This window comes from Coffea eugenioides, chromosome 1, assembly GCF_003713205.1.
Source record: "Coffea eugenioides isolate CCC68of chromosome 1, Ceug_1.0, whole genome shotgun sequence".
Classification (NCBI taxonomy): Eukaryota; Viridiplantae; Streptophyta; class Magnoliopsida; order Gentianales; family Rubiaceae; genus Coffea; species Coffea eugenioides.
The window spans coordinates 6,068,235-6,091,020 of record NC_040035.1 but is presented as its reverse complement, the minus strand read 5'-3'; the positions used below and the strand labels follow the sequence as shown (position 1 = coordinate 6,091,020).

The 22,786-nt window shown below is 35.6% G+C and overlaps 3 protein-coding genes across 4 annotated transcripts; all 3 read right to left on the bottom strand.

Annotated features, from left to right (window-relative positions):
• Positions 1-2,196: 2,196 nt before the first annotated feature.
• LOC113766419 (protein NRT1/ PTR FAMILY 1.2-like) lies at positions 2,197-4,760 on the bottom strand. The gene is made up of 3 exons (XM_027310615.1): positions 4,746-4,760; positions 3,689-4,239; positions 2,197-3,323 (listed from the first exon to the last, which is right to left on the bottom strand). The coding sequence occupies exons 1-3, from the start codon at positions 4,758-4,760 to the stop codon at positions 2,432-2,434; spliced, it is 1,458 nt and encodes a 485-aa protein (XP_027166416.1). The 3' UTR covers positions 2,197-2,431.
• An 82-nt stretch (positions 4,761-4,842) lies between these two features.
• Positions 4,843-8,344, bottom strand: LOC113776073 (G-type lectin S-receptor-like serine/threonine-protein kinase At1g11330). Of its 2 annotated transcripts, XM_027321149.1 has the most exons (7): positions 7,046-8,344; positions 6,649-6,756; positions 6,388-6,578; positions 6,095-6,305; positions 5,664-5,901; positions 5,419-5,569; positions 4,843-5,314 (listed from the first exon to the last, which is right to left on the bottom strand). In XM_027321149.1, exons 1-7 carry the CDS (start codon positions 8,277-8,279, stop codon positions 5,027-5,029), a joined length of 2,421 nt encoding a protein of 806 aa, XP_027176950.1. In that variant the 5' UTR covers positions 8,280-8,344; the 3' UTR covers positions 4,843-5,026. The 2 variants fall into 2 exon arrangements, with proteins under 2 accessions (XP_027176950.1, XP_027176958.1); XM_027321157.1 differs by lacking the exon at positions 4,843-5,314 and having other exon boundaries at positions 5,461-5,552.
• A 9,639-nt stretch (positions 8,345-17,983) lies between these two features.
• Positions 17,984-21,754, bottom strand: LOC113776065 (G-type lectin S-receptor-like serine/threonine-protein kinase At1g11330). Its single transcript, XM_027321138.1, has 7 exons — positions 20,347-21,754; positions 19,966-20,073; positions 19,699-19,889; positions 19,406-19,616; positions 18,982-19,219; positions 18,723-18,873; positions 17,984-18,619 (listed from the first exon to the last, which is right to left on the bottom strand). The coding sequence occupies exons 1-7, from the start codon at positions 21,602-21,604 to the stop codon at positions 18,320-18,322; spliced, it is 2,457 nt and encodes an 818-aa protein (XP_027176939.1). The 5' UTR covers positions 21,605-21,754; the 3' UTR covers positions 17,984-18,319.
• Between the last annotated feature and the right edge of the window lie 1,032 nt (positions 21,755-22,786).

The window sequence follows — 22,786 nt, the reverse complement described above, 5'->3', positions numbered from 1 at the left end:
TACGAAATTCAGCACTTAAGATCCAGTTACTGATCTTGAATCTTAAGACCTCCCAAATGTCCTTTGTCCCTTTTGACCTATACAACTTTTCTCTAAAGACCTTAAGCTCCTATGTGAAACTCGGAATTTAGTTTTAAAAAAAAAACTAAAGCTATAGGAAAATCGTACTCTTTTGAATGGTGTTTACTGAAAAATAAAAGGGAAAAGAAAAAATGAGAATGAAAGTCAAGTACAAGCAAAAACAAGAAACAGGTACATCAAGAACTCCAGATTACTTGTCAATTGCTTCGCCTTCAGCATATTTTAAGATCCAGAAAACGAAGAGGACCAACTCTGCCAAAAACCTGTATGAAGCTCTTTACATACTTGCTAAGCTTCATAGCAGATTATAAAGAAAATTATCCACGAGCTAAGGGTCATGACTAGAAGGCTTTTATAGCTACGATGAATTATTTAAAAATGTTGAAGTTATTCAGATGTCCAAAATCTTATAAAGATGAACCTAAAATCTTGAACTAAGATATGTGTCGAGACTCCAGCAGCCACCTAATAAAATATCTCCACATGGGTGTTTACAATATATTACTACGAGCCTTGAAAGGCACAGGATATTTATGCTCAATTAATAAAATGGTAGGAATTGAATAAATGAAAGGTCAAAAAACTATAGCACACAAAAAAAAAAAAAGAAAGAGAGAAAAAGAAAGGAATAACTAGGGTTGCAAACGAATCGAGCCGCTCGCGAGGGGTCGAGTCAAAGCTCAACTTGAGCTCGGGTCAAGCTCGAACTGGCCAAATCGAATTCGAACTCAAAAATATTAAGTTCGTTAGCTCAAGTGTATATATATACATAATTTTTTATTTTAATAGTGAAATTATATATATGTCCTTAATATTTTATTATCTATTAAGAAAAAATACTATTTTATTTATTTTTTAAAAATATAATAATTATTCGAATTTGAGTCGAGCTCGAGCTCGAGTTTTAAATTGGCAGCTCATCGAGTTCGAGCTTGATAAAACTAAGTCAAGATTCGGCTCGATTAGGCCAAAAAACTCGACTCGACTCGACTCGGTTGCAGCCCTAGGAATAACTGGTGATAAAGGCGCTCTCAAAAGTTTAAAAGTTTTAAAAGTATTTTTCATAAATTTAAATTTTGTCCTTGCTAAAAATTGAAAATGTTCTATTTTATTCCGTGTAAATATGTTAAAATTAGCACCTTCAAAATAAATTTTATCGGTCCATCTACGGTTAGGGGGGCATTTCTTCAGCCAGACATTCCGGAGGTCATGGAGTCCACAGCTGCCGAACCCATAGTCATTAAGCAAGGCCAACTTGTTTAACTTGGGGTTGATTATTAGGTTAAAATTCATTTAACCTAACATACATATACACACACTAATAATTATTATCTTCCGTTGCATTTATATACTTTTCTTAATTAATCTTACCTTTTGCAAAAACCTAACGCCAAAAATTCATCTTAACCAGTGTCCAATGCACACACGTTAAATAGACCTTTATTTATTTATCATTTTATTATTATTACTTTGTTCAAGGCGAGACTCTAAGCCTTATAAAAGAGACAGAGGAAGATTTGAAATTTGAACCAGAGACCTTAGGGTAACTGGCTGATGTACTACTAGTTAAGTTGGATTACGAAGAAATGAGCATCTCACATTGTAGGCATCATGGAACGAGCAAATTTAAGGCTTTTCCTCAAAATGCAAAAGCATATAGTGTATGGGTGTAAAGTCATTTTAGAAAATTCTGATCATTCCTTTTCTAGGGAAAATTTCAGATTACAGAGAATGTGCCAATATATTGGAATGCAAAAGGCTCAATGCCCATGTAAAATCTCTTGAATGGAAAATATTAGTCTGTAGTGTTGGTGACACAAGGAATTAGCAAATTAAACATCACCTTAGGTAAAAGAGTAGTACCATTCAACATAAAGGTGGTGCCAATTGTGAATGTGGACTTGTCAAAACCCAATACAATAGAACAGATAAAAGAAAAAATTTGAAGCAGCTTAAACATCACCTTAGCGTAAAGCAATACTACCATCCAGCATAAAGTTTGTGCAAATTGTGAAAAGTGGACTTAACAAACACAGGAAAAAATTGAATACGTTGTATCCAAAATGATGTGCAATGCAGGCACAAAACCGTCGCGTCCAAATCTGCTCTAATAGGTAAATTGGGCAAATCAAACTCAAAGGCCCGCATCCAAAAATTATCCAAATAAGGAATGTACGTGCAGAGTTTTAGGTACAACTCTTTTCTCAGAGTAACAGCATAAGGAGCAGAAGTAAGCAAAAATAGTGATAAAGATTATTTCCTACATTCATCATATTTATTGCTAGAATTGTTGTAATCACTGCAGATACATAAATTGTAGCAGAGGGACAACATTAGTATTACATATTCATCAAGCTGAAGGTAAAGGAGCATAACCAGATTCTTTTTCTGGTACCTTTTTAGATAGCATATTGCTGTTGTGATGAGATTTATAGAAGCGGCAGCAAAAGAGAAAATAGAAAAAGTTGATTAAGTTTAAGAAGCCGAGCAGCCAATAATAGTAGTCAAGATGACCTTCATTCAGGTTGTTGGCCAACCAGCTTGCTTTACCACCATGACTAGTAATGCTATTGATAATATTCACCAGAAGACTTCCAATCAGGCTAGCCAGAGCCATCCCAAATGTGTACATAGCCACTCCAACACTGGACATGCTCTTGGGGAACAGCATGTAAAAGAACTGTATCTGTCCAATTGCGTTTAAAGCTTCAGCCAATCCAATGCATACCGTCTGTGGCACTAACCACATAGCAGACATGTCTAGGACAGCATCAGGATCATCCTCAACCCCCTCCTCAACTGCTTTTTTCAGCCTTATGCTCTCGACTACACCTGCCAATACCATTGCGGTAAATGACATAATCAGCCCCATGCCCATCCGTACTATGGGACTTAGTCCTTGCGGATTACCAGTATATCTCGCCAATAGCGGTGCTAGTACACGATCATAAAATGCGACCCAAATTGTTAAAGTAATTATCATGAACAGACTAAAGGATCCTGCAGGAATTTCAAAATTTGAGAACAAGTGCCTATCCATGGAATTTGCTTGAAGTGTTAGAAAACCTTGGTCCATGGTCAATATAAGTACAAGGCCTGTGGACCACATGGGTATGACTTTGAGAAGAGCCTTAAGTGATTCAAGTTGTTCCACACTGCAGAGTCTCCATGGATTTGAAGCTAATCCATCTGAAGTTAACTCTGTGTCGGGGTCTTGAACAACACAAGCCTTATTTAAACACCTGTACCAGTGCTTAAAGCATCAAGTAAAACAACCAAGGATCCTACTTGAAAAAATGTCAAAGTGATTTTATTGTAGGCTATACTGATCAAGCAAAAAGTATTTTTATTATCTTGCTCTCACAAAGGAGAAAGCAACTCCTCTGTCTGATAACTACGTTTCCGAGCAAGATCCAGATTGATACAAATGTTTTGATTATCCAATTAACATCCAATTATTGTAAACAATCATACTAACTGCAGTGTATTCTCTAAAAAACTGACTGGCAGTCTGTGTCAGAGGCTGTCAATATCAACATATCTAAAAGTCTCAAGAGTTTGAGAAACTTTACTAATGTAATGGCATCTAAAAATGTAGCAGCTGTACCTGAACTCCTCAGTGGGTGATAGAAGCTTCGACTGCCGGGTTCTATGGTAACACTTGTATTCTTCGTCCAAAGGGTATTGAATCTCTCTCTTTCTAAAGGCTGCCACAAGGACTTGAAAAAATCCAGTAAACAAGCTCTCACTAGGTTTTGCTTTGATGTAAAGAGAGGAGCCAATTAAGAACATCAGAGCAGAGAAAACCATGAGAATGGCAGGGATTCCAAATCCAACTGACCAACCCAAATGATCCTGGATGTAAACAATAACAGTCATGGCAAGAACAGTTGAGATTCCTGTAGAAGCATAATACCAGTTGAAATAAGTTTCTAGAACCCTCTCATTATTGGGATTTTGTTTGTTGTCAAATTGGTCCGCACCAAAAGCAATAGAACAAGGCCTAATACAACCAGCTCCAACAGACATTAGCAAAAATGAAGACAACAAGGGAATGATTTGAGCTCCATTTGGAGCACTGCACTTGTGCTTCAACTGGTCACAAGATAAAGGCTGCAATTGTGGAACCACAGCAGTCAGCCACAGAAGAATCATTCCCTGCACAAACAGACAATATATTGATTTTCAACCAAAAAGCGGACAGAGATTTCAGCTTCTTTTAGTTGCAGTTGTCTGCATATTATGAAATTTTGGTAAATAGATCAGCTGAGATATAAAGACGAAAGATTCAAGTAATAAATATGTGTGGGAATGCCAATTCGAGCTTGATGGGTCAATAATGCCAATTTCTGTTAGTCGAGATGATTTGACTTCAAAAATAGAGGCGAATGCCTCTTATTCTCAGTCCCCAAAAAATAAGATGCAGAATTCTTTACGTCGTCCAATTTTTCTAATCTTAGGTAAAATATCATGACCAATTCTCATAGCCATGGTGCTTTCCCTATTAGCGTACTTTCTATTGTGAATTTGGAACTATGTTTGAAGATTTTGAGACTCTGTAAAGAAACTTTGATGTGATGATGATTAAGTGAGGCTTTGAATCAAAGATGACAAAAGTCAAGGGCATGAATATCAGAGCGTGGCCACTTGGCACTATGTAAAACCATGTAACTCGCCATATTAGGGAAATGTCTGTCTAAATATGTGATAGGATTATCTGCTCAATTTGATTCAATCAACAGCTTAAGATGGATTTTCATTAAAGTGAAAACTTGCAAATACGCACCACAAGAAAAGGACACAAAGTTGTACCATGTCCGCATGAGATCCAAGGAAAATTTGCACCCACTAGATGCACTCGAGGAAACTCCCTGCAGTCTATAACTATGCATAATAACAGAGTGGTAAGAATTGGATTTTGAAAAACAATATGCACTGGATTGGGCTATCGGCCATCAACAATTGTTAAGGTTATACTGTTACTAGAACAACAAGACTTTTCCGAGGGACCTAATCTTTCTGTATAAGCTGGGAACTTGGGACGAGGGAGATGTGAAATTTCACTTGTAAGCATTAAAAGAACAGCAGAGACATCTGGCCTATCTTTCGCAAATTCCTGCACACATAATAATCCTACATGGATGTATCTCAACATCTCTGTTATGGCGCCTGGATCAAATATTGCTGCATCTATCAGTTTCGTTGCTTCATTTTCATTCCATAATTTCCAGGCCTGAGATATCGCAATCAAGAATGGAGTTTCAATAACAAAGAATAGGATGAGGAACTTTACTTGAGTCATGATACTATATCAGTTGAAGAAATCAATACACTTACATGTCCAAGCAGGCTCACTTCATTCTCATCATTATAGAAGCTAGTATTTCTTCTTCCACTAACAATCTCTAATAATAGCACTCCAAAGCTGTAGACATCAGACTTTTCAGAAAATCTTCCTTTCATTGCATATTCTGGAGCCATATAGCCACTGTCATCACATCAGTTAAACTTATGAGGAAAAGAAAACAGTTTGAATTAGTTATGATGTATAAATGACAAAAAGAAACCAAATATAAGCTTACTATGTTCCCACAACCCTGTTAGTATTGGCTTGATCTTGATGGCCTCCGAAAATTCTAGCTAAACCAAAATCTGATATTTTTGGCTTGAGATCTTCGTCTAAAAGGATGTTGCTTGCTTTCAGATCTCTATGAATAATTTTCAGTCTTGAATCTCTATGAAGGTAAAGGAGGGCTCTGCCAATCCCCTCAACAATGATCACACGTCTTCTCCAATCAAGTAGTTTTTGTTTATTAGCATCTGCAACATTAATAATGTCAATTAATATGCCCCAGTTTTTGTGTTACTTTTATGCAGGGACTTACAATGTGCTCTATTTTTCTGTTTTACTAGTTCTCTGGAGTCTGGACATCACAAACACCCTTATATTTTCAGATTAGATGGAATGAAAGAAAGTTAGATGAGAAACATAAAGAGAACTTGAATTTCTTACCAAATAGATAGGCGTCAAGACTTTTGTTTGGCATATATTCATAGACTAGCATTGTTTCTTCTCTTTCAATGCAGCAGCCCAGAAGTTTAACAAGATTCCGGTGTTGGAGTTTCGAAATAACCACGACTTCATTCATAAACTCCTCAATCCCTTGAGTTGAAGAATTTGAAAGCCTCTTTACTGCAATTTCCTGGCCATCTAAAAGCTTTCCCTGCCAATAAATCTTCATTAAATGCTATCCAAGAAAAAAACTGAGCAACTTAAAATACCATGCCAAGCCAAACTCAGTTTACCTTGTAAACTGGACCAAAACCACCTTTCCCTAGCTTATTGTTTGATTGGAAATTGTCTGTTGCTTTGGCCAATGCTTCATAAGTAAACAGAGGTAGCTCTTCAAACTTGGCTTGGTCCACAGTTACGGTGATCATATCTTCCACTTTATGCACTTCTTCCGTTGACGATACCTTAGCCTGTTGCTCTTTCCCTATTTATGGACAAAGTAGGTGAATGTATGATCACTTATCTGAAAAACATTAGAAGCACTCTCAAATTACCTTTCTGCTTTGCCATCCACTTCCAACAAAGGCATCCACAGAATGAAATGAGTGCAATTGCTGCAGCAACCGTGCTTGCAATGACAGCTTTAGAACCCCTTTTGGTATCTGTATCAGTACGTCAATGGTATCAAAGCATGTTGACAAAATTTTCAACTACTAAGAATATCCAATATTCTTGTGATCGCTGTGATTTTTTTTTTTCTTGTAGAAACATAGTATCCCATATTCTTGTACTTTAGAAGTAGGAAAGGAAATTTCAAATTTAACAGTTTCAAGTGCTAAATCGAGAAACATAGCTGGTATCAAACCGTATCATATGTAATTTAAACCAAGAAGACAATAAAGAGTAAAGTAATTAATGAACAAGAAGAAAAAGTACAGCAAATTGTCTTACTGAGTTCAGAATATGCCACCCGAATATATAAGTTTGTCCCATCGTAGGGAAGCTGTGCTGAATCAATTAAGATGCCATTCCATTGCATACATCCAATGCCATTATAAACTGCATAAGCTGCACATGAGCAATTGTTTAAGCAGTCTTTAAGGCATTCTTCTTCTGAAATTCCTTTTGGCTCAGCAAAATCTGGAACCTTCATGTATGTTAGTTTCAGGAAACCATCTTGCTTGTCCTCTCCACTAACAGATTGATTTCTCTCACATTTCAGCAATTGTTTTCTTAAGCAACCACCAGTCCAATTTCCTAGGTTCCATTCCTTCGTATCTCTTGGCTTAAACCCTGGCAAACAAGTACAAATTGGGGAACCCTGAGGATTACAGCTCCCAAAAGGTCCACATTTTCCATAAACACCACACTGGTTCTCTGGGCCTGACCAGTAATTTGTCCAGTCTCCATTTAATAATGCCCTTAACTGCATATTCCCTGATGAACTCAACATAAAGTATATCATAGGATTTGCATAGTTATAGCTGAAATACGGAGATCCAGAACTGTCCTTTGACACATCAACTCGAGTATCATATGAAGACATGCCGGGCATCCCAATAAAAATGGTACCGCTCCATGGACCACTCCGCCAATAAGGTCTACTATTATTCCAGACAAAGAGTTGAGAAAGTTGGTTACCACTGAGACCTACAGAGAAAGTTCCAACAGATGGATCAGAGGGGCTTCTCCATGAGGTCAGTTGGCTCAGCCCTGATGTACCATCACCTAATTTCATGCTTTGCAAAAGAGAGTCTGTAGGATGCTCAAAACTTTCCCACTTGTTTTTCCCGTTTGATTCATCTATCAAGACCAGGTTTCCAGTATCCAAGAGTTGTGCACTTGAATTGGCCAAAGAACTTGAAACATTAGTAGACCATAGTATCTCCTTCATTCCATTCAAGACAGCAAGATTTCCATCTTCCAGGATTGCCACAGTTCCTGTGGAATCGTTGAGAGGTCTTTCTCTATTAGCCACCCATATAATGGCTGTTTTCGGTACATTATACATTATTCCAACATACCGACCACTACTGTTTTCAGGGGTAAAGAAGCCTAATTTAAATTTTTTGCCAGAGGAAACTATAGTTTCAGAGTCTTGGATACTCTGAGTGATTGTGATTGTATCTATTGCAATACAAACTCCAAAGCAGCAAGCAAGTAGGAGAAGAAAGGATTCCTTCATTGAAGGTGGAGAAATATTTTTGATTGTTCTATGACCAGGATACAGTGGAAATTTTGCAGGTTCATTTCTTTATTCCACTTCCAATTACTTTTATTCATCCATCCTACAGATTTGTTGGAATTTCTTAGCAGCCACTTTAGACCAAGTCAGCATGTAACTCGGTCTACCTCCTTCCGTTTGCTTTCCGGAAAGAAGTGTTACATAAAATATCAAGAATGTAGACAAACTTGGCACCACTCAAGTTTGGAAGGTCAATGTTCCAATCAAATCAATAATTAGCAATAAAGTCAATCAAGCAGACCATATAAGATTTTAAAGAAATTTCCTCGATAGGAAAAAGATAGGTCAATTAAAAGGAGCAGGAAAATCTCGAAGATTAGTTTACTTTTTAATGCATTATAGGTTCCTGTCTTCATCTTTAATTTTCAAGAAGTGGAAGCAATTAAAAGAGAATGAACATAAGTGTTAATAACACTTTGCCCCTGTGAACTATAGGAGTCTCACTTTGCCCCCTCTAGCCAAAAGAATATACGTTTTGCCCCCTCATGACCAGTGAAGCATTAAGCTTAGAGTTAATTATATTTACCTCCCTTGAGGTTTGACCAAATTGCCATATTTACACCCTAAATTTTGGCCAAACCACAAAAAGGTCCCTCAAACTAAAAATTGTACGACAAAAACATCCCTCTCATTAGTCGATTGACATTGACTGATAATGTTTAGATTATATCAGCCGCCTCTTCCAAGTTGTTGCTGTTATTTTACAAGTCAACGTCTCGTCCTGTGTTTACCTCCATTGACGCAGCCATAGCAAAGCAACAATGGGCACGAATTATCCCTCTTAAGGTTTCAGCCCATGCAACAGTAGACTCAAGATTTTTGGGCAAAAACATTTTCAATGTTGAAATTATAGTAAGTTAAGGAAATTAATTGCTTTCAAGCCGCATCATTCTTCTCTATGGTCATCCGTGACGTCTACCTATCGCTTCCTTTAATTCTAATAAAAAGGGGAAAAGGCCCATTGAAAAATATCACACACCAATAGCCAGCCTAGATCAAACCATTGGAAATCCATTAGTTGCAGCTCACAATAACCATCGGTATCAAAGCAGATCATGTTTCTTTTTCCCAAATAAAAAAAAAAAAGAAAACATAATTGATCCATGGTACCAATGGATTCCTCGTGTTAACACCTTTCAGATCTCTAGAATATTGAGCTTTAGAACTGTGCTAGAATATGGATTTGCCGATGTAGTTGTGATGGTTGTGGGAAGACAAAGTGGGAAAACGGTGGTCATGAAAAAGGAACATGTTGGAGAATTAAGACCTGAAGAAATAATGGTAGGACAGCAAAAGAGTTATGGTGACACTTTCCTTCCGTAATTTCTGTTTGTCTTTGTGCCTTCTGTTCATATGGGAATAGAGTACTGACATGTTTGGTTTGACATGAGTAATACTGACTATTTTTAGGAAAGAATCTGTTCTTTTTGTTTGTTTTTTCTGAACGTAAAAAACTCTTTAATAATTCTTAATACTAATGGAATACAGCTTACAACTTTTAACTTGAAGTTTTCTACAAAAAGGATAAATCTGTCATTTTATTGCTTTTGTTTGAAGGGTTTTGACGGTGTTATCGAGAAGGGGTACTTGTAATTTGGCCAAACTACAAGGATTGATTGGTAGTTTGATCAAACCTTAGGGGAGATAAATGTAATTAACCCATATTTTCAGAGTTAATCACAATAATCGACCCTCTAAGTTTTGTGATTAATCACAGTATTATGTTTTGAAACTTAGACCGAGTAATGTTTTGGTGGAGCTCAGGCGTCTTGGGTTCAATCGGTTAGATCTAGGGTCAAACCAAACAACGTCGTAATGTTGTCATAAATTTTTTTTAATTATATATAAAATAAAATTAATAGAATAAACATGTACTTATAGTAAATTCAATTTTTCCTTAGATATCTTATATATTAAGGGATCAAATGAATGATAACTAAGTTAAATATAATTAATAGTAAAGTATACAAAGCACTTGATAGAACTTTTTAAGCAAGATATAATATCTTATGAGTCTCTCTCTAATTCCATAAGATGTTGAATCCAAAATGAAAATATGAGTCATTGTAGAAGTGCATAAACTAAGGCTGCAAATGAATAATAAAAGAATTCTATATGTGTAATTATGATTGTCCAAAATATTAAGAAGTCAAAGTCTAATATGAGAAAAGTTTTTTTTTTTTTTCAAACTTAAAAGTTCCTTCTTGTATTTTCTTCTCCGCCCATCCGCCGTCAAAAGCTTTCCACTTTCCAGTTCTTTATGTTCCGCATGACAAAGTTTCCAATTCGTGTGTTTGGTTTGTTTTTTCTTTTTTCTAATGGTGTTTTTTAATCTGTCGCACACTCCGTTCCTCAGCTTCTCTTCCTCTTATCCTTCCTTCTCCCATTCTTGATATCTTTTCTTTTCTTTTGTGTAGATTGGAGTAGTTTGGATTATCCAATGGGGGCATCGAGAATCGAACTCAGACGTCTCGCACCATCTTTTCCTTTCTTTTGATTTTAGATCTTTTTATCCTTTCTTATGTGAGATTTCTTCACCTCCATGCATTTTTCTTTTATCTTTTGTTTGATTTCAGATCTGATAAAATTCGGACCAAATCTCAAACTTTTAGAGTTACTGTGTTGTTGTTAGCCAATTAGGAAAATATTAAAAAGTCCAAAAAATGAAAATTTAGCAAAAATAGAAAATAGGAAAAAAACCGATTTTTTTTTTTTTGGATTTTATCGTTTCATATTCAAATCGAGTTTTTGATCAATTTTGACTGAATTTCTTGCCCCTGACTCTCAATACTAACTCGGATTAGAGGACTAGCTGATTTTCGTCTCAACCGATCAAATTAGTCGATCCGATCCGAGTTTAAGAATATAGATTAATGAGACTTTACAAATTTAAATATCATAATTGTTTAAATTCATAATACACATGAATTATCTAAGTTCAAAAGCACTTTAAAAATAGTTACTTTTGAAAAATAATTAGTTAAAAAATAATAAAAAGGTACACCTTTTCTTTTACTATAAGTACTTAATTTAATAAATAGTAAATCACATATGCACAGATATTGCTAGTTCTATGAAAAAAAATTTTTATTCTAAATGGCTTGTTGTAATAAAGTATATCCTTGTTTACTCTTCGACCAAATATTGTAACTATTGAAAACATATTTAGTCTTTTAGTTTAATTAAAACCATTAATTGTCATCTTATTTTTAAATTTGCATTGAATATTGTCTTTTGATGCTTAAATTTTGATAAAGTACTTTTAAAATTTTCATTTTTTGTTAAAATTTTAAAATTTTCGTTGATAATGTCTTGCCAACATATTTTGTTGGAACTAATTCCACTTTGCACCTCAAAACTTATATCACTTTCTCAATTTGCACCCTAAACTTTAATTTTCGACACTTCACATCCTAAACTCTCAATTTTAGACACTTTATATCCTAAACTTTCAAATTTGCCCATAGTTATTAAACCCAGTCCGGGAGGGAACCTGGCGAAAGAGGTGGCTCAACGGGTGAGTGGTTCAACCAGTGGGTCACTAAATATATTTAAATATTATGTTTTATAATTTTTAATATAAAATATATGATATAAATTGTAATAAACAATGTCATAGAAAATGTTCATTTAATTTAATTTGTTATAGAATAATTAATTCATATAAGAATCAATAAAATATAAATTTATTTAGCAATCCACCAAATTTCAAGTGTAAAATTTTATCTATATTTAGTGTAATTATCTAGCTTATTTACGAATTTTAAGTGCAAAAAATTATTAAAAATAATATTTATCTTTAAAATGAATTATGTAATATGTTATTTTTGAAATCCATTTTATAACTTATAGAGTTTGGGGGTCATAAATTTTTATTAAAAGATTTCAAATAAATTTATTTGAAAAAAAGATAGAATTGAAAAAATATTTATATATTATAAGAAAGCTATTCTATTAATATATATATGGAGAAGTAGCTTGGTGGTAAACATATCATAGCTTTAGCTAGAGGTCTGTGGTTCAAATTTGCTTCCTAGCAAAGCCAACAAATTTTTTCCGACAAAACCGGTTCGTGGATAAAATCGGCCGGATTTTCGGTTTAATTTGGTCCAGTCGCAAAAGGTGCCAAAGTATCATAGTAAAAGTAAAACAATAAATTGTTATCAATTTGTAACATCTTTTACCTCGTCAATTTTACGAACAATATTAATGATTGTGACCATGCATATCAATGATAATGCACCGAAAGTGGTCAAACAAAATAAAAGATCGCAGTTAGAACAAAACAACACATTGTCATTAATTTGATTTCACCATTCTTTATCTCGTTAATTATGGGAAGATAATCATTGATTAAACTTAAATGTAATAAACTTGAGATATAGGGTGCAAAGTGTCAAAATTAAAGTTTATGATGCAAAGCGAAAAAAGTGATACAAGTTTGGAGGTGCAAGCATAGGATTAGTTTTAATTCATTGGCATCAAAGTCAGCTTTTTCAGCTTTTTTTTTGGTAAGAAATCAAAGTCAGCTACGTTAAGGGTTCATCAGCCAAATGTGGGACCTTAGCTAAAAACGTTACATCAGTTCGGGGTCACATTTAAAACTGCAGAATTATGAGTGTCTTCTTGGTTTTGCTTCAGAAACATCAGTAGTTAAACCCATGGGATAATATCAGAAACCTCCTCTGAGGTTTCTCTTAATATCACTTAGTGCCACTAAAGTTTTAAAAATATCACTTACCTTTCTTACTTTTGTTATTTGTGTAACAAAATTTTTAAAAACCATAAACTACTCTTTTACTTGTTAAATAAAAATATTCCTAAACCACTTCGTTTACTTCAAGAAAACAATGATTTAAAAAAAATCTCTACTAGTACTACCACGTCACAACGCTATAATCCATAAAAATATAAATTTAAAAATAAAAAGATATTTGCAGAAAAAAACACTTGCACTAATTTAACTCTTTATGCTCAAAATCGATTTCTTATGAACTTTATATTTTTTTCCAACTTCTTTTCAATTCATGCCCAAATCATTAAATTTTACTGAGTATTATAAAAATCAACTTAAAATAAGTAAATAAATCATACCCTACTCTATCATGATAACAAAAAGTAAAAGATAATCAAAATTCAATTTGTTATAATTTACGAATAAAATATAGTTATCTAAAAAATGAGTAAGAGAGAATGTTGGAGAAAAGAGAAAGAGAAGTAAGTGACTTTTTTTTTTTTAGATTCATTTATTTGATATGTGAATTATGTATCAAGTGAGCGCTAATATAGTCTTTTTACAATTATTAGAGGAGGTAAGTGATATTTTTAAAACTTAAGGGGTGCCAATTGTTTTAGGAGAAACCTCTAGGGAGGTTTCTGATATTATCCCTAAACCCATACATTAAAGATAAACATTTCCTACTTTTAGAATTTACTCTTTTTTGTGTGATGTTAATATTCTGTATTGCCCTGTCAAAAGACAGAAAAATCTGCCTCAGGTAAAATTGCAAATTTACAAAGTTTTTACATTGTCAAATTCTGCTTTAAAAAAAAAATAAAAATTCACCATATACCATAGAATATAGGGCAAATTACATTTTACCCCTTGTCATTTAGCCTTTTTTTATATAACCCCCTATAGTTTCAAAAGCTATACATAACCCCCTCATGGTTTGAATTAAAGTGTCAAAGTGACGGAAATAGTTATTCGTAACGGAACTTCTAAAAATATCGAAATTACCCTTATAAATACATAACATATTAACCCCATATGATTTTTATATTTTACCATATAATCCCCTTATGGTTTAATATTTTACCATATAACCCTCTTATGGTTTTTAAAATATACACATAACCCCCCTTGGTTAATAAATAATTTTTAACTTTTCATAAGAGTATTTTTGACATTTTAGGTGACTCCGTTAAGAATGATCATTCTCGTCACTTTGACACTTTAATCCAAACCATTAGGGGGTTATGTATAGTTTTTGAAATCATAGGGGATTATGTAAAAAAATGCTAACCACAGGGAGGTAAAGTGGAATTTGCCCTAGAATATAAAACTTGTTTACTTTCTGCATGTGGTAAAATGAAAGTTAATTGAAAGCATAGATAAAGAACACTTTGCAACTGTCTAAGATATAGTGAAAAGTTAGCCTGCAAGATTCTGATTTGATTGACCCTGGAATTTTTTCCGGGAATATTAAGTGCAACAGTTAACCATGGACGGGCGAAGGAACAAAAGATATCAAATTAGATAAACTGTTTCAGTACAGTATTCATATCTGAGATGTGCGTACGCGCGTACAGTTTTGTACAATAGTTAATGTGAACAAAATTGAGGTGCATGGTATTTGAGAAGCCATCCTGATTGTAGCCTAAACTAGTGGTTGAGGATGTTGAGAAGGGAAACTCTGGTTTTCAGCAAAAGCCTAAACACAATTGCAAGTGCCTCTGCCAATTCCTCAATGCTTGAATCTACTGCCTCAAGTTTTTTGAGTACATCTTTGTTTGACTGCTTGTTGTTCAACAAATCCAACTTGATTTCTATTTGTCAATTGCTCCAATATCAGAGTATCCCCTGAATGATGCTCTTTTCTGCTGCAATAACTTTGAGACCAAGGACCAACCTCTTGGTTGTGATCCTGCCTTAGATCCAGAAAGGAAAGATAGAACAGACTCCAACACCAGAAGACCAACAACTTGAACATCTTTGATCAAGTTAACCATGTAAGAATATTTGTTTACCACTCCCAAGTTGCAGTTCTTCTCTGCTTTCTTCAATTCTTTGTGGCATTTGCTAATCATTTTGTTCAAGTTCTTTTTGCAGATCATATTATGAGTTGACTTCACTGTCCACACTTCCACTTGTTTTTCTCGGTAAAGATGATTCAAGTACCTGCACACTTCCTTTGCCTCTAAATAGATGTCTCTTACTGCACCACAAATGTCCAACAGCCTGACACACATCCATCCAAGACCTGTTCTTCCCATTTTGCCAGTCTTTCATCAGAGAGAGCTTGTTAACTGAAAGGAAGCTGAACCACATCATCCAGACACTAAGACAAGTTGAGGCCATCCAATATTTGGCCTGCCAATGAATGTGAAGTTGAGGATGGCATCTCTGATGACTTCAATCTTTACAGGTGTTTCTCAGCAGTCACGATAAGAGGGTGAGATGAAGGAGGGAAACTAACCAAACGAGAATGGCTAGAGAATTTTGGATTTGGAGCAGAGGTTGCCATCTTTTTCCCTTATGCAGAATGTAACAAGTAGATATAGAATGTTTCGTCTTAGAAGCATATAGGTGGTAAAGAAGACAGATGGAATCTCATCCTCTCTTCTTCTAGTTGTAATAGCTGATTAAATTTTCCTTTTTCCCCTTGTTTTTGTCTCATTGATGTTGAATCTCAGATGGTGCATTTATTTTTTTAAGAGCCAATTTGCGGTAGATAATTAATCTGACAACAATATGGATCACCATCTCCAATTCAAAGCCAATAGTGCTGGTAGCTTAATTTTTTTAAATAAATGTAGAACATGCTGGCTACATTAGTTTCTGAGAGAGACAAGAAGAATCCTGCCTGCTTATGGAATTTTTAAGTTAGCCATGCATGTGTCTTCAGGGGGACAATAGGTCTCTTTGCCTGCTCACTGAAATTTTCAATTAACCTTGCATCGCTGATCGGACCATGTTACTTAGCATTGATTCACGTGATCGTGTTAATCGCTATAGTTATTATTTTGATAATATTAACGCGGCAATGCGCAATCATGACCCCAGCTTTGTGCAAGCAATGAAGAATGATGCAGGTAGTTCCTTTCTAAGGAACATGGTTCGCCATATCGGCCGATACAGATACGTATCGGTCTAGTCATAACTGGAACGGAGGGGACCGGTACGATACCGATCCCCGAATCGAGGATATTACCATATCCGCGACGACTCGTTCTAACTTGGTCGATATTGGACGATTCGAATCTGTAATGCATGATACCGGCCGATATATCACAGTCAACTCGGAGTCGATTTGGATTTTTTTTAAATTGTGTCTTTTTTTATATTTTCTAATTTTAGTAATTTTTTCAAAATTTTTGGAAACTTTCATGTGTTATAATGTTCGTATCACCCGATATTTAACCGATATGCCGCGACGGATGTGGAACAACCAAGACCGCGACATGCGATGGCGAACCATGCTAAGGAAACAACCATGTGCCCGCTGTATTGATTCTGGAATTACATGATTGCTTTCTTCATCTTTATCTTCTGCAATACCGATACTTTTTATTGTTTTCTGGTCACACAAGCAAATGGTTGATCTTACGAGCTAATTGATACATCTTGAGGTAAACCTATTATCTAAACTGAACTGCCGTCGGTCAAGATTCCTTTTGCCTTCCAGATCGTGCAGGAGTTAGCCTATTGTGGCATTCGTGTTCATCAGCTTCAAGAACTATGATAAAGAGATGGACCAATTGTTGTCTCAACTTTGGGAGCTAGAGGTGTATGTTGCTCATATTTATATTGGGAAGGAGACTTGTTTAGTTGGGATAATATTCTTTCTGTTGCTTACAAGATGAAGACATAACATTTTCTAGATAGTTGATGCGAAAGAGATGAGTCGATTCATTCTTCAGACTTCCTTCTGCAGCAAATATTGCGTATTCTCTAGCAACTATTAAAGCAACTTGGCATATGCAATCAAATGCTTCACCATCTAAAGTTCTCATCCAATGACTGCAAGCAGTGAGCATCATCCCTCTAAGAGACGCAGGATGTATTGCGTTCTGAAACCAACATAATTTGATTATGACAAGGAGGCGAGGTTGAAGTTGAACTTGTGCTCTAGCAGCAGTATATGCAGCAGCATTTACATTTGATGGTGCCATTAAAGAAGCAAAACAGAAGGAACAATCTTCGCGAAAGGAACGAGAATCAATAGGACTAGGATGCAAACAAACCAAGCAATGCATAAGGTGTTTGGTCCCCAGCTTGACCTGAGTTCAGGATTGTCTGTGAGCTCAATCTGGTTAAACAGCTAAACGACTCCAGCTTGAGTCTTTTTGTTTTTTCTCAAGAAGCTGTTGAGTTTAATGAGTACGTAATTCTCTAATTTGTTTTGGAAAACACAAATATGTGTCAAGCAACTAGAGCTCATTATTTTGTTGAGCTTATTCCAGTCAAACTTGAGTTGCTCGAAAATTGTGACAAGTCAAGCTCAAGATTGCTTGATCAAAGAGATATTTGGTAAATTTAAATCAATCTAAGCTCGATCAAAGAGATATTTGACTCATTATAACCGAGTCCTAAGCATGACACTTCAGAGATATTTTGAAGGATGCAAATGTGAGGTTTTAAATCTGAGATCACAAAGCAAAGAACGTCATAATAAAGTCTTTCTACTTGGCACTACACAAAATCATATAACTCGACAACTTATTGTATGGGGAAGTTAACATCATTTGAAAGATGTGATAGGATTATGTGCTCAATTTGATTATTTCCACAGCTTAAGATGGATTTTCATTAAAAGTGTTGCAAATATGCACTACAAAACAAGGATACAAAGTGTACTTGTCTGTATGAGATTCAATGATATTTGTCTGCACTTAGATGCACCCAAAGCAAATCACACGTAGTCTATAACTATGCATGATCCCCATGCTGTCTTGACAATAAAACTGATACATTTCTTCACTAGCCAGTCATTCGTAAGAACAAATAGATGAAAATGGAGATGACATACAATAAAGGATCCAGACAATGAGAACAGAAAACCAGAATGAACAAGAATAAATTGTCAGGAAACAAAAAGGAGATCATGGGATTTATAAAATGCGGAACAATTTATAAACTATTTTCCTAAACGACGTTGATACCAATATAGATAGAGTCCTTCATGTCGTGGATTAACAGCTTTTGTACATAGAATGGTAAAAACTGGTGGCTGAAAAACAATATGCACTGTGCTGGGCTATCGGCCTTCAATAGATGATAAGCTTATGTCGTTAATGGAATAAGCCCTTTGTCGAGAAGACTTTTCTGAGAAACCTATTCGTCCAGTATAAGCTGGGAATTTGGGACGAGGGAGATTTGAAATTTCACTAGTAAGCATTAAAAGAACAGCAGAGACATCTGGCCTGTCTTTTGCAGATTCTTGCACACATAATAATCCTATATGGATGTATCTCAACATCTCTGTTATGGCGCCCAGATCAAATATTGCGGGATCTATCAGTTTTGCTGCTTCATTTTCATTCCATGACTTCCACGCCTGTGATATTGCAATCAAGAACGGAGTTTAGTCAACAAAAGTAGGATGAGGAACTTTGCTTGAGTAGTGATACTATATTAGTTGAAGAAATCAATGAACTTACATGTCCTGGCAGGCTCAGCTCATTCTCATCACTATAGAAGGTAGTATTTCTTCTTCCACTAACAATCTCTAATAATAGCACTCCAAAGCTATAGACATCCGACTTTTCAGAAAATCTTCCTTCCATTGCATATTCTGGTGCCATATAGCCACTGTCATAGCATCATTTATGCTAAAAGAGTTAAACTTAGGGGGAAAAGAAAACAGTTTGAATAATTTATGATGCATAAATGACCAGAATAAAGCAAATATATGCTTACTAGGTCCCCGCGACCCTGTTAGTATTGGCTTGATCTTGGTTGCCTCCGAAAATTCTGGCAAAACCAAAATCTGATAGTTTTGGCTTGAGCTCTTCATCTAAGAGGATGTTGCTTGGTTTCAGATCTCTATGAATAATTTTCAGTCTTGAATCTCTGTGAAGGTAAAGGAGGGCTCTACCAATCCCCTCAACAATGATCACACGTCTTCTCCAATCAAGTATGTTTGGTTTATTGGCATCTGTAACATTAATAATGTGAATTAAAACACATCAGTTTTTATGTTACTTTTCTGCAGGGACTTATTATGTACTAAATTTTTCTGTTTTACTAGTACTCTGGAGCCTGGACATGACAAATATCCTGTTCTCAGTTTAGATGGTATGCAAGAAGCCTATAAAATGTAAACAGGTCTTGATTTTCTAACCAAATAAATAGGCGTCTAGACTTTTGTTTGGCATATACTCGTAGACTAGCATTTTTTCTTCTCTTTCAACGCAGCAGCCCAGAAGTCTAACGAGATTCCGGTGCTGGAGTTTCGAAATAACCATGACTTCATTCATAAACTCCTCAATCCCTTGAGTTGAAGAATTTGAAAGCCTCTTTACTGCAATTTCCAGGCCATCAAACAGCTTTCCCTGCTAATAGATCATTATTAGATGCTGCCAAAGCACATACTGTGCAAATTAAAATATCCATGCCAAGCCAACCTCAGTTTACCTTATAGACTGGACCAAAGCCACCTTTCCCTATTATTTTGTTTGAGTGGAAATTATCTGTTGCATTAGCCAATGCTTCATAAGTATACAGGGGTAGCTTTTCAAACTTGGCTTGGTTCATGGTTACAGTAACCATATCTTCCACTTTATGCACTTCTTCCATCCGTGATAACTTAGCTTGTTGCTCATTCCCTGTTTATGAACAAGTGGATTTATGACTACCAATCTCAAAACCTTTAGCAGCACTTGAGCTGTACTGTTCAATTACCTTTGTGCTTGGCCATACACTTCCAACAAAGGCACACACAGAGTGCAAGGAGTACAGCTGCTGCAGACACTGTGCTTGCAATTGCAACTTTGAAACCCCTTTTCGTATCTGTATCCATATGTCAAATGTTTCAAAGCATTCACAAAATTTTTAACTACCAAGTATAGAGGTATAAGCCTCCCTTTTCGTATCTGCAATAACTGCATCCAATATTCTTGCACTTTAGAAGTAGAAAAGGGAATTTAAAATTTAACAGTTTCAGGTGCTTAATCTAGAAACACAGCTAGAATCAAACTATATTATACGTAATTTGAACCAAAAAGACAATAAAGAGTAAAGTAATAAAGAAAAAACAAGAAAAAGTGCAGAAAATTGTCTTACCGTGTTCAGAATTTGGTACCCGAATATATAAGTTTGTCCCATCTAAGGGAAGCTGCTCTGAATCGATCAAAATGCCACTCCATTGCATGCATCCTATGCCAACATAAAATGCATAAGCTGTGCATGAGCAATTGTCTAAGCAGTTTTTACGACATTCTTCTTCTGTAATTGCCATTGGCTCAGCAAAATCAGGAACTTTCATGTGTGTAAGATTCATGAATCCATCTTGGTTGTCCTCTCTACTGGCAGATTCATTTCTCTGACATTGCAGCAATTCTTTTCTTATGCAACCACCTGTCCAGTTTCCTTGATTCCATTCCTCCTGATCGCTTGGCTTAAAACCTGGCAGACATGTGCAAATTGGGTAACCCTTAGGATTACAGCTCCCATAAGGTCCACATTTTCCATAAACATCACATTGGCTCAGTTGACTTGACCAGTTTATGGTCCAGTCTCCTTTTCCACTTGAAAACATTGACCGTATATGCCCTGATGAACTCAACAGATAGTAAAAAAAAGGAGTATCAACATAGTTATAAGTGACATATGGAGATCCGGAATTGTCTTTCAACACATCCATTACTTGATAATTTGCAGAAGCCATGCCGGCTATCCCAATAAACGCGGTACCACTCCATGGGCCACTCCGCCAGTAAGGGCTACTATTATTCCAAACAAAGAGTTGGGGAATTTGTGAGAGGCTGAGACCTGCAGAGAAAGTTCCAACAGAAGGATCTGAAGGGCTTCTCCATGAGGTTATTTTGATCGACCCTGTTGTACTAGCACCTAATTTCGAGTATTGCAAAAAACAGTCTGTAGGATGCTCAAAACTTTCCCACATGATTCTCCCGTTTGACTCGTCTGTCAAGACCAGGTTCCCAGTATCCAGGAGTTGTGCACTAGAATTCGCCGAAGAACTTGAAACATTAGTAGACCATAGCATGTCCTTCACTCCATTTATGACAGCAAGATTTCCATCTTCCAGGATTACCACGGTTCCCCTGGAATCATTGAGAGGTCTCTCTCTATTAGCCACCCATATAATGGCTGTTCCAGGTAGGTTATACATTATTCCAACATAGCGATCACTACTGTTTTCAGGACTAAAGAATCCTAATTTGAATTTTTGCCCGGCGGAAACTATAGTTTCAGAGTCTTGGATAGGCTGAGTGATGGTAATGGTATCTAATGCAATACAAACCCCAAAGCTGCAAGCAAGTAGGAGAACAAAGGATTCCCACATTGACGGTGAAGACATGTTTCTAATTGGTCTATGACTACGATACTATGGAAACTATTCAAGAGCTTTTCTTTATTCCATTTTAAAGTACTTCTTATTCATCCATTCCACAGAATTGGTGGAATTCTTGACAGCCACTTTAGACCAAGTCAGGATGTAATTCCATGTTCATCCTTTCAATTTCTCTTCTAGCAGAAGTGACAATCTAATCTCAAGAACCGTTCCAAGTTGGGAAGGTCATTATTGCACCCTGCAGAGGTAGGAAGATCATTATTGCACCATCAAAGTTAGGAAGGTCATTATTGCAGTCACGTCAATTATGAGCAGCCAAGTCAACTAATCAAGTCAATTATGAGCAAACCTTTGCTACTTTCAGACCACATAAGACTCGAAAGAAATTTCGTCGGTAGAGAGAAGATAGCTCAATTAAAAAAACAGGAAAATCTCAAATATCATGACCATTCCAAGTTGCTTAGTTCGATTTACAACTGTTGAGATATGCCAACTTTTCCTACAAATTTTATTAGATTGAGTTTGATATCAAAATAATTTAGTTATTAGAGAAATAAGGATATTTGTTAACCAAAGATCATATTGGTTTGTTGACAAATATATTAGCTAAGATTTGCTAGTAGAAGAAGATTATTTTTGTTGAGATTTTTAGAATAATTATTAGTTGGATATTTTGCTAGTTTGTTTCATGTAATCACTATAAATAGTGAGTTAATGAATGAGCAACACAAGCTCATTTTTCACCTTCAATACAAGTCTCTTATAAGTTTTTTTTTTGCAACACTAAGGTGTTGTTTCTTAATTTATACCCCCAAAAAACCAACAACAACCCTAAGTTTTTGTCTTCATCTTTATTTTTAAAACAGAGTAAACATAACGGCATTTGGAATTAACTTAATTAATTTTCAGTGAGGAAATGCAATTAACTGATCTCTTGGTTCAAAACCTGGCAAACATATAAAGGTCCACATGTTCCACAGAGGATCACATTGACTTTCTAGACTTGGCCATTAGTATGTTTTAGTCTCCTTTTGCATCAAATAAAAATTTTCAGAATTGTGTAATAAACTCAATCAGCAGCTTAACAGGTTAAAGGATTATCCATGAAGTTAAATAGCTTAAGATACATATTTTCAAAATTGCCTTCCAGAATATTACAGAATATTATCTCTATTCCCTTATGCAGAA

Bases quoted from the DNA above. Each gene is read 5' to 3' on its own strand.
- LOC113766419 (XM_027310615.1), bottom strand. The intron at 3,324-3,688 runs GTACAGCTGCTA...GCACTGGTACAG, and splicing joins TCACCCACTGAGGAGTTCAG to GTGTTTAAATAAGGCTTGTG.
- LOC113776073 (XM_027321149.1), bottom strand. From the start codon at position 8,279: ATGAAGGAATCCTTTCTTCTCCTACTTGCTTGCTGCTTTGGAGTTTGT. The intron at 6,757-7,045 runs GTAAGACAATTT...GTACTGATACAG, and splicing joins GGTGGCATATTCTGAACTCA to ATACCAAAAGGGGTTCTAAA. The intron at 5,570-5,663 runs GTAAGCTTATAT...ATGTGATGACAG, and splicing joins AACAGGGTTGTGGGAACATA to TGGCTATATGGCTCCAGAAT.
- LOC113776065 (XM_027321138.1), bottom strand. From the start codon at position 21,604: ATGTCTTCACCGTCAATGTGGGAATCCTTTGTTCTCCTACTTGCTTGC. The intron at 19,890-19,965 runs GTAATTGAACAG...GTTCATAAACAG, and splicing joins GTGTATGGCCAAGCACAAAG to GGAATGAGCAACAAGCTAAG. The intron at 19,220-19,405 runs GTTAGAAAATCA...TTAATGTTACAG, and splicing joins TCTAGACGCCTATTTATTTG to ATGCCAATAAACCAAACATA.